This window comes from Rattus norvegicus, chromosome 9, assembly GCF_021556685.1.
Source record: "Rattus norvegicus strain SHRSP/BbbUtx chromosome 9, alternate assembly SHRSP_T2T, whole genome shotgun sequence".
NCBI lineage: Eukaryota > Metazoa > Chordata > Mammalia > Rodentia > Muridae > Rattus > Rattus norvegicus.
Genome location: NC_141542.1, coordinates 101,869,472 through 101,882,169, shown reverse-complemented (window position 1 = coordinate 101,882,169; position 12,698 = coordinate 101,869,472). Strand labels below are relative to the sequence as shown.

The 12,698-nt window shown below is 40.7% G+C and overlaps 1 protein-coding gene across 1 annotated transcript in view; it reads right to left on the bottom strand.

Annotated features, from left to right (window-relative positions):
- The window catches only part of Psmd1 (proteasome 26S subunit, non-ATPase 1), a 75,251-nt gene that overhangs the window by 14,011 nt on the left and 48,542 nt on the right, over positions 1–12,698 (bottom strand). The window contains exons 17-18 of the mRNA NM_031978.2: positions 10,852–10,966; positions 7,416–7,532 (exon numbers count right to left, since the gene is read on the bottom strand). Of these exons, the coding sequence (NP_114184.2) occupies positions 7,416–7,532; positions 10,852–10,966 (232 nt within the window). The remainder of the gene's footprint in view (positions 1–7,415; positions 7,533–10,851; positions 10,967–12,698) is intronic.

Genomic DNA, 12,698 nt, shown 5'->3' with positions numbered 1-12,698 from the left:
TCCCAATTAATTTTAAATATCCTAAGATTTGATGTTTTTACTCTGGCTCAGCAGGTCAAATTCCTTTGATTCTGAACTCATTTTAGATGAATACTTACATTACCTTATAAAGAATGGAAAATTTGTGCTCTAAAGGTTAAAAAAAAATCCCATAAACTTATAAAAAAAGATTAAACAAAACACTGTATGTGCATTACAAAGGAGAATTTAAATATATAACCAAGACTAAACCAATAGAAAAGCATCCAACAAGAAATTGAAAGATGGGGGTTGGGGATTTATCTCAGTGGTAGAGCGCTTGCCTAGCAAGCACAAGGCCCTGGGTTCAGTCCTCAGCTCCAAAAAAAAAAAAAAAGAAATTGAAAGATGGATTTTTAACAGTAAAATTTTGTTCATCACTTTTATTTTTCTAACAGTTTCTTCAGTGTTCACTCTTATAATTCTTATAAAGAGCCACTGTGTTAGTAGAGCAGAGAGTGGACAAAATTCGTTAGGCCAGCTGTGGTCCTCTAGTCTACTCTCTGCTTCCAGATGTCAGGGCTGACAACACATAAAACCATCTGTTGATTCCCATGAGTGCTGAGTTGGGTGACAATCATGGTTTTCTAACTTTACATTTCAGAATCTGATGGCGCCTTGGCCAGGCAAAGAGACACATGCTTACAACCCCGTCTCTTGAGAGTGGAAGCCAGGCTCAACTACATAGGGTACAAGCAGCCTGCTCAAAAAATATAAACCCAAAATATATCCTTCTACAAGGCAGAACGTGTAGAAAATATTAACTTATTTTATATTAAAAGGCAATTAAAATTTAGGCTATTCTGTGATCTACACGTATTAGCTTCTAAAATCCACCCTTTCTAAAGTCATGCATTTAAAAAGTGCATCATGTTCTGTATTTATACCTTATACTATTAGAAAAAACCCAGAAAGGAACACAATTCTCTGGAGTTACTTCTTGTGCAGCGCACACTCCTTTCCCTCCTTCCCGCTTCATCCTGCCTACAGATCTATCTCTGCATGTCAGGAACCAGCCTGGAAGTTTTGATTTTATCTTTGACATTACATCTGTGTCTGGAACACCAACTAAGTATACAACTGAAACTCCTCCCACGAAATCCTCCAGGCCACATGTATTTGGAATTCAGATTTAAAAACTAACATGAGAGCTGCAGGGGTGGCTCAAAGTGAAGGCAGTGGTTGCTTTTCCAGAGGACCTGGGTTTGATTCTCAGCACGCACGGGGCATCTCACAACTGTCTATAACTCCAGTTCTGGGGGATCTGACCCTTTCCTGGCCTCTAAAGGTATCAGGCACCCATGCAGCACATACGCATATTTAAGCAAAACACCCACACATGTATTTTTAAAAGCCAACACGACACACACACTTTGCATTTCTGGTAGGGACTGGAACACTATTCCATAATTGAATTAGTAATTCTGAAGTAGCAAACATATGGACGTTCATAGTAAGCGACTCATTACTAAGTCAGGTTTTACAGTTTAAGGACAGTTAGGTCCTTAAAAGCAAACCTGTACATTTTCAGACCTTCCTGGATTTTGTAGCTTTACTGATTTAATTGTTTCATGTCTAGTTCCTATACATCTCTGTTCAGTTGACTTTGCCCCATACACTCCTATTTTTCTTTCCAAATGACTTGCTATTACTTCAAATTCCACATATCCAAAATAAAAAAACACCCATATTTTCCTTTAACAGTACTCTTCCTGGTCATTCTGTGATCTCACTGTGATGGTTTAAGTCTGAAATGTCTGCACGGCTCATGTTTGGTCACATGTGATGATGCTTTGGGTGGCTGTGGAACCTTAAGGAGGTGAGTCCTAGCTGGTTAAAAAAGGTCACTAAGGAGTAGGCTTTGAAGGCTATAGCAGTTGTTCTCTATCTTCCTAATGCTGAAACACTTTAATACGGTTCTTCACATTGTGGTGACCCCCCCAATCATAAGATTACTTTGTTGCTACTTCATAAGAGTAATTCTGTTATTGCTAAGAATGGTAATGTAAATATCTAATAACAGCATGTCCAGATCCACAGGCTGAGAACCACTGGTGATAGCCACTAGTCTTACTGTCTGCTTCTTGGTCCACTGCTGTGCAAACAGCCACGCCCTCTCCCAAGATACTCTTGCTGTCATAGAAAGAGCCACTCTGCCATGTCTTCTTGCTATGGTGAATTAAAATCCCAGGAGCCCAGATGATTTCCATGAGCTACCTTGTTCAGAGCCACGCAAAGGTGACTAATGCAACTTATTCTCACAATCTCACACATTTTTAGCTTTCATCTTGAATTCATTAGTATTTTAACAATATAATCCCGCCCCTCCTCCCATTTTACTTTTTAAGACAGGATGTCTTTGTGTAGCCCTGGCTGTCCAGGGTGACCTTGCACTCATAGATCCACCTGCCCCTGACTCCAGAGTGCTGGGACTAAAGGCGTACACAAGCCCTGCCTGGCTATGATAGTGTCTTATATCTTAAATATCTTATAAAACTTCATACTAAGATAAATCAGTTCTAGCCTTTGAAAAGAACACTATGTGTGTGTATCTGTCTGTCTGTCTGTCTGTCTGTCTACAGATGTCAGGAGAACAACTTTTGGGAGTGAGGGTTTGAGGGATCAAATTCAAGTTACCAGGTTTGGTGACAACTGCCTATGCTTGTTAAGCCATCTCTCTGGCATAAAGTTATGCATTTAAAATATCTATCATGTTCTGAACGCAAATGTTTTACTTCTGGAAGGGGGAATGAATACTATATAGATCAAGGGAAAAGATTACAGTTCTTTGGATTCATCTCTGATGAATCATGATAACCAATAAAAGCCTAATCTATCTATCCCAACTGTAATTTTATTTCAGAACTAAGAAGGTTGAATCTAACTAAGTGTGGCTACACATGATCCCACTTCTAAAACAAGTACTGGTCAGAGGTGGGAGGAGTCTTCCACCAGACTCCACATTAAATGATATAAGGCAAAGAAGAGACCTAGATTTCATTGTTACTAGTTCTGAATGTACTTTAGGTTTTATTTTATATATGCTGGAGTTACAGAGGTTGGTGAGCTATCTGAAATGTTTGCTGGGACTCAAATTTGGTTCCTCTACTAGAGCAGCAAGGACTTTTAATGGGGAAAGCCATCACCTCTCCAGCCTAAGAACTTATTTTTTTTTTTAAAGATTTATTTATTTATTATATATAAGTACACTGTAGCTGTCTTCAGATACACCAGAAGAGGGCATCAGATCTCTTTACAGATGGTTGTGAGCCACCATGTGGTTGCTGGGAATTGAACTCATGACCTCTGGAAGAGCAGTCGGGTGCTCTTAACCGCTGAGCCATCTCTCCAGCCCCAGAACTTATTTTTATAGTGTAATTTTTCATCTGTTTATATATTGTATTTACTATGTAAATGTTCAAATAAACTTCTCATGGTGGATTTTGTTTAACAAGACAAAAATAGATGATTCACGAAGAGTCACATTTTTGAGAGAAAACAGCTCTAAGAACCCATTAAAAGGTTAAGTGTGACACTCGTGACTTTCTAAATTGTGTGTTACTAATACAGAAATGTGTCTATGATCTGGAATTTATGTTTGTGAGTGTAGACAAGTGAGAAACTGTTAGAACAAAGGCAAAAACATCCTAGTACTACTTAAACAATGTGCAGGCTAAGTGTCAGGGCGTAATATCACATGGACATTTCTGATTTCCATTATGAATGTTACAAAATACCCAAGGTCATTTCCTTTTGCATTCCTTTGAGGAAGGGATGTAATTATTTTAAATTATTTTTATGTATAAATCTCTGAACCATGTATGTGCCTGGTGCTCAAGGAAGCCTGAAGAAGGTGTTGGATCCCCTGGGACTGGAGTGGTTGTGAGCTGCCCTGTGGGTGCTAGGAATTGAACCTGGGTCTCTGGAACAGCAGCCAGTGCTCTTAACCGCCTCTCCAGCTCCAGGAGATAATTCTTAATGCCTTGGCGCTTGCTTTTGTGCTGTTTCCACTAATTTCAAGTACTGACTTGAAAACACAGACCTCTGAGGACTCACTTTGTTCTCTTTGAAAATAGGCATTATCGGCCTTAGTTCTGCTTTTGCAGTCAGCATGTAAACATTTGCATTTTCATAGCCAACTTATATCAATTGCAGGCTGCCAGCTATACGTACATTTCCATTTAAACATTCATAGCTTATTTTAAAATGTACTTTTATCACATAGCATTTGCTTTATGCATCTGTGTGTTTGTGGGTGCATGTACCCACAATGTACACGTGGGTGGAAGTCACAGGGCAACTTGCAGGAGTCACTCTCCCCCACCATGTGGGAACTCCAAGGATCAGGTTGCTGGCAGATGTGTCCCCACAGAGCCATCTCGCCACTGCTATTTCAACATTCTTAATTAGCATTCATTATTTCGATAACAACCTGAAGACAGGAGAGTATTCTAGTTGTTCAGTTAAGACTCCATTCAAGATAACTTGCAATTATTTAAAAAAAAAACAACCCAATTATTTAAATTGATGTACCTTATCTATCTAAATGTGACATTTCTTAAGAGTAAATAAAAAATAAAAGAACAAAAACAAAAAACAAAGACTATAGTTTAAGCTATTTTACCTCAAAAGGATGCTGCCACTGTTAGTTTGAGGTTATGACTACTAAAAAAAACACTGAAATTATTTCTTTTTCTTGGTTTTTTTAATCTGTGTAACCCCACCTCTCTTAGAACTTGTTCTGTGGACCAGGCTGGCCTTAAACTCAGGAGATGTACCTACTTCTCTTTCCCAAGTGCAAAGATTAAAGGTGTGTGTCACCATGGTCAGCTCGGAACGTTTTTCTTTCTTTCTTTGTTTATATAAGGTCTCAAGTAACCCAGGATAAGCTTAGACTTTCTGATGTAGACTGGCTTTGAACTCCTGGGATTAATGGCAGGCACTGCCATAGCAGTTTCATTTCAATTAAATACTTTATTGTGTGGGCATGGTATATATATTGTGTGTGGTATGCCCACACATATGCATGGAGGCTGAGGAGACTGCCAGAGTCCCACTATATCATGCCCTGCCTTGTTCCCCTCAGACAGGGTCTCTCCCTGAACCTGGATCTAGGCTGGCAGCTGTAATCCCCAGGGATCCTCCCATGTCTGTTCTTCACAGCTGGAGTTACAAGTGCATTTGTGGCCATGTGTCACTTTCACAAGGGTGTTGGGGTCCAAACTCAGGCCCCCATTATTACACAGCCAACACTCTAGCTGGTGCATCTCCCCAGCCCCTGGTTTAATCACTGGACTCCATAGCCAGGGTATGAAGACGGCTAAGCAACTGTCTGGTTGACAGAAGAAGCAGTGTGAAAGCCGTACGTGAGGTCCAAGTGCATAAATATTTATATGGCTATTTGAGAAGGTTCATTCTTTAATGACACTGCTCAGCTGGGTCACTTCCAAAGGCTCGGTGTAACATCAAAAGCAGAAATAAAAGCTACTCATATGATAGCTGCTATAGTTAAGAGCACGAAGAAATATGATCTGTGTTTGCAAAGATGTTTATGTTCTAGAAGACATAGTATATTAAGCAAGTTTTGGGAAAAACAGGATGAGAAGTCCGACTGTACGTGCAGTAATCCAACTTTTAGAAACCCTGAAAATGGTTTTGAGAGAGAAGTTCTGGGCAAAGAGACAAAATGACATTGACTGCTCAGAAAGTGAGGTTTGTCAGACAAAGCTGTCTGAGGCAGAAACCAATGCACAGAGAGGCAACTGTGCTCCTCTTTCCAGTCTCCTCTGCTTAAAATAAAGGGATTTATCTGTTGCTGAGGCAGAAGAGAGGCCAATGGTCTTTCCTTTCCTTTTATCTATTTTTTTTCTTTCTTTTTTTCTGAGCTGAGGACCGAACCCAGGGCCTTGCGCTTGCTTGGCAAGTGCTCTACCACTGAGCTAAATCTCCAACCCCTTTTATCTATTTTTTTAAAAGACAAAGTCTTACTATGTAGTTCAGGCTGGCCTTGAACTTGTGACTCTCCTGCCTTAGTCTCTTGGGTGTTGGGACTATATGCGGCATGAACTTTTTTCTGCCTGCATTATTTTGTTTTTAAATGCTTCTCAGATATAAATCTAACTAATTCAAGGCTGCTATAACACTCCAAAAATCTAAGTACAATGGTATGGGCAGAGGTTAAGTGTTTTTCTTTTCCTTTTTTCAGTCCTGAAGATTAAATCAAGGCATACAACCAATGAACTGCACCTCCTAGCCTCATTTAATATTGAGGTGGGTCTTTATTAAGTTGTCCATGCCTGCCTTGAAACCTGTCACCAAGGCAGTGCTGGAACTTGAGAACCTCCCAAGAAGCTGAGATTACAGGTGGACATCACTTATACACTACCGGTGTTGTGGTTCACACTTCTGAATGCATCAAGCACGATAATCTCAGAATACACAAATAAAACACACATACTTTCTGTTCTCAACACAACAAGAGGTCTGGCTGTGCTCACTTTGCATTGCACAGTAAAGACTAGTATGAGGTATAAGACACTGTCATGAGGGAAGTTTTAAATAAGTGCCTCAAACTCTGTTACAGTTAATCCAGAGGAGGTCTATGGAAGACATATGAAGGCGACCTCCTTGAGGAAAGGTGGGCCATCTTTCTCCCTTAGTATACAGATCCACAGAGAGGATTCAGAGGAACCACTTAGAGGACTCATGAACAGAGGTCACTGTGTATGGAATCTGATATCTAAAACTGACAGGAATTAGTCATTAACAGGACTTCCTTCCTGAGTCACTGACACCCTGTCCAGGATTACATAGGAGGGCAAGACTGTAGATACAATTTTTAAAATACTGAGGTTGGATGTACACATAAATCGACTGTAGGTTTCATTGCCTCAGACCACAGAAAAGTCAGACTGTTTGAATTTTCAGTCTCCAACAGAGTAGCAAATCAGTATCTATTTAAAAGCACACAGAGAGGCAAAAACAAAACATCAAAAACAAACAAAAAAAAATCAAATTTTGTTATTTTGTAAGTTATAATTCCTTAAAAAAAAAAAAAAAAAAAAAAAAAAAGATAGCTACTCTGTGTAGCCCTGGCTGTCCTGGAACTCACTATGTAGACCAGGCTGGCCTTGAACTCAGAGATCTGCCTGCCTCTGTCTCCTGAGTGCTGGGATTAAAGACATGCATCACTATAACTGGCTTTTGTGTAATAATTTCTTAAGTATGTTATATTCTTAACAAAGTGACCTTAGATTTATAAAACACACACCAAGGAAAATGAATACAACAGTCCCAGTCTGCTACCCTCAAATATGCTTCTTTCCCTTCTCAGTCACTAAGGTAAATTATTATGGAAAAACCCAACCCCAGCTCTCGGCTGGAGTTTCTTTGCTCACCTTTGGACACGTGATTTCGGTCTGTTGGATCATGATGAGAGCTGAGGCTATCAGAGCCCCTTGCCGCACGTAGTTCACAGGGTCATTGGTCATTGGCTCCAGTAAATTAATTGCTTCCTGAAAACATAACAAACAAAAAGAAGTTGAGATGGCTGCACCTCAGATCACTCACTGTCAAAGGTATATTTTACATGAGGGCAGTGTTTACTTTTTTTTGTTTTGTTTTGGTTTTTGTTTTCCAAGACAGTTTCTCTGAGTAGCCTTGGCTGTCCTGGAACTTGCTCTGCAGACCAGGCTAGCTTCAGCCTCCTGAGTGTTGGGATTAAAGGCGTGGGCTACCACTGCCCAGCTATAGTCCTTAAATACTCTCTTCCAGCTACGTACAGATACCTAGGGTATACAAATTACTTAGAAATAAAGCAGACTTATTTAGTATGGTAATAAAAATCTTTCATTGTATTAACTTGTCAGATGCTTTGCTTCAAAGAACATCTGCCCCTAGATATCATATTAAGTTTAGAATAATATGGAAAGAGAAACATACTATTTGTATTTAACTTATGAGAGATGACATAAATGTAAATTAAAAGTCTAAGAGGAAAAATACTTAGCAAAATATCCAACTCTATCCTTCCTTTGTTTACAGGACTAATGTAGACTAGAAACAGAGGCAGCCGCTGAGACAGCTCAGCAAGAAAGAGCCTGCACTAAGACTGACAACCTGGGGGCTGGGGATTTAGCTCAGTGGTAGAGCGCTTACCTAGGAAGCGCAAGGCCCTGGGTTCGGTCCCCAGCTCCGAAAAAAAGAACAAAAAAACAAAACAAAACAAAAAAAAGACTGACAACCTGATTTGATTCCCAGGACCCACACCCACACATAGAGAAAACTGACTCATACAACTATCCTCTGACCTGGACATATACGCTGCGGCATGCTTGCATTCCCTCCCACCTATAACAAAGGAAATTCTTATATATACTTGATCTCTCTAATGAAAAAGAAGATACCATATTTTCAAAAGATTAATTATATATGTGTGTGTGTGTGTGTGTGTGTGTGTGTGTGTGTGTGTGTGTGTGTGTGTGTATGTAAAGGTGGGGGTAGGTATATGCACATGAATTCAGGTACCCTAGGCCAGAGAAAGGTGTGGATCTCCTGGAGCTGGAGTTAAAAGATGGTTGTGCTGCTGTGTGGGAGTTGGTGCACAACTTTAATCCCAGCGCTTGGAGGCAGAGGCAGGTGGGTCTCTGTGAATTTGAGGTCAATTAGTATCAGAGCAAGTTACAGGACAGCAGGGACTATTACACAGAAAAAAACCTACCTCAAAAAACAAACAACAACAACAACAACAAAAAAAGGTGACCATGATATACTTGGTCTGGGTGCTGGGAACCAAATTATTGTTCACTTCAAGAGTAGTTAACCATGAAGCCATCTTTCCAGCCTCTGGTACATATTGCTTCTTCCTCTCCTCCTTCCTCCTTTTTTTTTGGGAGACAGGGTCTCACTGTGTAGCCCTTGCTGGCCTGGAACTTGGGTTTGAATTCATGATGATCTATCTGTCTCTACCTCCCAAGTGCTGCCACGGCTGGCTTCACAGATGTTTATATAAGAAATTCTGCTCCTAAAAAAATCAAGTGCCAGGTACAATTACTTGCTCTAGCAGTGTTCACAGGAATCTTATGTATTTTTAGCAGCTGGGACATAGAGATTAAGTTAAATAGTTATAAAGACATGTGAGGTAGGAGTAAGTGCTTATAGAAAAGGAACAGGAAGCTGACTGTGGTGATGTAATCCAGTGATTGCAGCATTTGAGAAGCTGAGGTGAGAAGGTTCTGAGTTCAAGGGCAGCCTGAGCAATAGGGCAGAACTCTCCTAGAAAGGGAGGGAAGGAGGAGAGACTGGGAAAGCAGGCCAGACCAGACTGGGACAAAATACCAGGAGAGAATGAAGGATCTCTGAAAACCCTTTAAAAAGATTAATTTACTAATGTATGGGTATTTGTGTGTGTGTGTACCCGAGCTTGTGTGGGCATGGCTGCCACAGTGTGCACAGAGAGCACAACCTGTGGGGACTAGTCCTCTTTCTTCCATGTAGGGCAGAGAGGCTGAACTCAGGCTGCCAGGTTTGGTGGAAGTACTATGACTCGTTAAGCTATCTTGCTGGCCCAAAGGAAATTCAGAGCTTTTTTTTTTCATTAAGTGATGTTTGTGTTGCAATGTGCTGGCCAGTGGCAGTGGTGGTGCTGGGTAGGGTAGGAGGGTGTTGTCTCTAATATTTATTAGAGGAAAAAGTCAAGCAAATTAAAGTTTAAGTTTCCAGAATTAATAAGAAATAAGAAAGTCTGGGGCTAGAGAGATGGTCTGGTGGTTAACTGCACTACATGGGGTTCGCTCCCACACAGCTAACAGCTGAACTGTACCTCCAGCTCCAAGAAACCCACTGCCCCTTTCTGGCTTCAGCAAGCACTGCATGTGGGCGGCACACAGACACACATGCAGACAAACGTACAAAGTAAGAGAAATATTTTAACAAGGTGTTTGATCCCTTTCTGAATAATAAAATATAAAGACTCTAGAAGGGGAACAATGTTCTCTTTCTAACACAAAAACATATACATTTGTTGAATTAAAAAAAGTCCATACGGGGTTGGGGATTTAGCTCAGTGGTAGAGCGCTTGCCTAGCAAGTGCAAGGCCCTGGGTTCGGTCCCCAGCTCCGGAAAAAAGAAAAAAGAAAAAAAAAAAAAAAAAGTCCATACAAGGTGCCCAAGATGTGTGCATGTGTGCAATTCAAGACAAAACATGATGACTGCATCAATACTGTGGAGCAAGATTATGTTATATCTGGGCCCAGTGGGCTAAAGCATTTGCTGCCTGATGACCTGAGTTTGAGTCCCACAGTCTGTTAATGGAAAGAGAGAACTGACACCTGCAAAATCTCTCTCTCTCTCTTACACACACACACACACACACACACACACACACACACTAAGGGCTAGAGCTCAGTGGTTAAGGGTGTGTACAAAACCACTGTAACTATAGTTTCTGAGCGATCTGACACCTCTGGCTTCCACAGGCAAACATGTCTACAAACAGGCATACATACATAAATACGTATAATTAAAAATAATAATAAAAAAAGAGTCGATTTTGTGTGGCTTTAGACAGCAGTCTTCATGTCTAAAATACTAATTAACAGTGAGAGTAACCATGTGATGACGGAGTAGTTCACAACGGTTGTCCGTGTATATCGGTTAGTTCTTGGGAGTCTTCTCACACGGCAGCACAGGAAAGTAGGGAGCACTGTGAAGCCCTGCACCAAACTCAGCCTTAGGGATCCCACTGCACTTGTATTTTCACAGTTGATCCACGCACTTTTTTCCACGAAAAAGCCTGGTGTAAGGAAAGCAGCGACCCCATTGGTTGGGCTGTACCTTGTTTCCTGTACCAGCACAGCAGACTCCCAGGGCCATTGCAGCGCCGTAGCGCACATGAGGGTTATAACTCTCGGACAACAAAGAGACCACACTTGGACACTGTTCAGGCGTCCTGATAGGAAAGAAAGAAAAAGAAGGGAGTGTTATGGGTAACATAAACTAAAATGGAGGAATTTTAAACAAATTTTTATTGTTGTTTCTGAGATATAGGAAACAACATAATACTTAACAAATAAGTTGTAGAACTAAAAATCTCCTACCAAGAGGTGTGTTAGTGCAGACCTGTAACCCCAAGCACTAGTGAAACGGATACAGGAAGGACATCACTTGGGCACAGCCTCTACTACATGGGAAAGTCAAAGCATCAAGAGACACAGTGGTGCTCACCCATAGAATATATTTTCTATATTTAGAAAACACTCAGAGAAAGAGGACTGTAACAGGGACTTGTCGAGCAAGCTCACCACATGCTGGCCATTCCCTAGTACCCACAAAGTGAAGACTCATCAGTCACATGGTGCACATTCCTCTGGAAGCACTTTCCTACTTTCTGGGCACTATGTATTTTGTTACAGAAGACAAGGCATTTACAGAGTCTTTTAGATGTTTCCAGGGCAGCACAAAAGATGAATACTCTAATTCCAGCCCTCTGGACACATAGGATACCTGTGAGTTGAGGCCAGCCTGGCCCAAATTTCAAGTTTCAGGCTAGCCAGAGCTACATGAAGAAGTGGGGATGAGGATTAACACAGAAATAAGGAATACAATCAGATTATTTTTAATAAAAAGTTCTTTGTTTACAGCTGACAGTCATCTTGCCAATGTTACTATTTGTACAGACCTTCCACAGAGCAAGAACTCAGTAAGGGCAAGCACACGAATCACCGACATCATCTAACCATAAATTGTACATAGGCACTTCCTTGTTTCAACATTCTGGCTTCTATGTCTTTACCAAGTGTTTTCTACAACATATTAATAGATCAAGAGGCTTTCAGAATATGGAGTCTTTCTCCTCCACGAGAAACTAGTAATGTACACAGGCAGAAATGGTTCTTGGCACGGTCATCACAAAGGAAAATTTGAAGGTATAAATCCCATGATATTTCTCTGGTAGAGTTACAAGTTTATAATTATCACTAGGGAAGTGCCAATTCAGAGGCTTAGCACAATGCTCAGGAAGGCTAGCTCTAGAGAGATCCTTGTACCCCCTACAATACAGGCAGCATCTGGAATAGAATCTAAAGACCAGTTGGATGTCTTTAACCAAACACATCACTGACATCTGAGTTCACATATAGAATGGGGACTCTCTCCCTTCTACCATTTCTGTCATGGTAACCATTTATCTACATAATTCTATTCTCTCTATTCCTTCAGATTCCACAGTCCATCTGTCAGTAAATCAAGGGAAACCCTGTACTATTTCTGCTTTCACGGCCTTGTTTCAGACCCCGATCACCTCTCACTAGTTTCTGTCAACTTAGCTTTATTTTATTTATTTGTGTTAGGTTCATTGAGATAGAGGGAACATAGGCTTAGAGTCAGAAAGATCTGGGTTCCAATTCTAGGGTGGTTATTTATCATCGTGGAGGCAAGCTCTGAAGTGTGTTGGGCCTTAGTTGTTTTACCCACAAATATTATCTGTTCCCTTTTGTGCATGCTAGAGAGAGCTGATGTGTCAGTACGCTGACACCATTGATATCTAGATGCAAAACAAGAAATTGGCTTTGGCTCAGAATCAGGAAGTTGTGTGCTAACTTGCTGTAGTTGGATCTCTATTTTAAAAGACAGTTTAACAGTCAAAGTTTCTTTCAAAACAGTTTATCAAACAAGCTGGACCT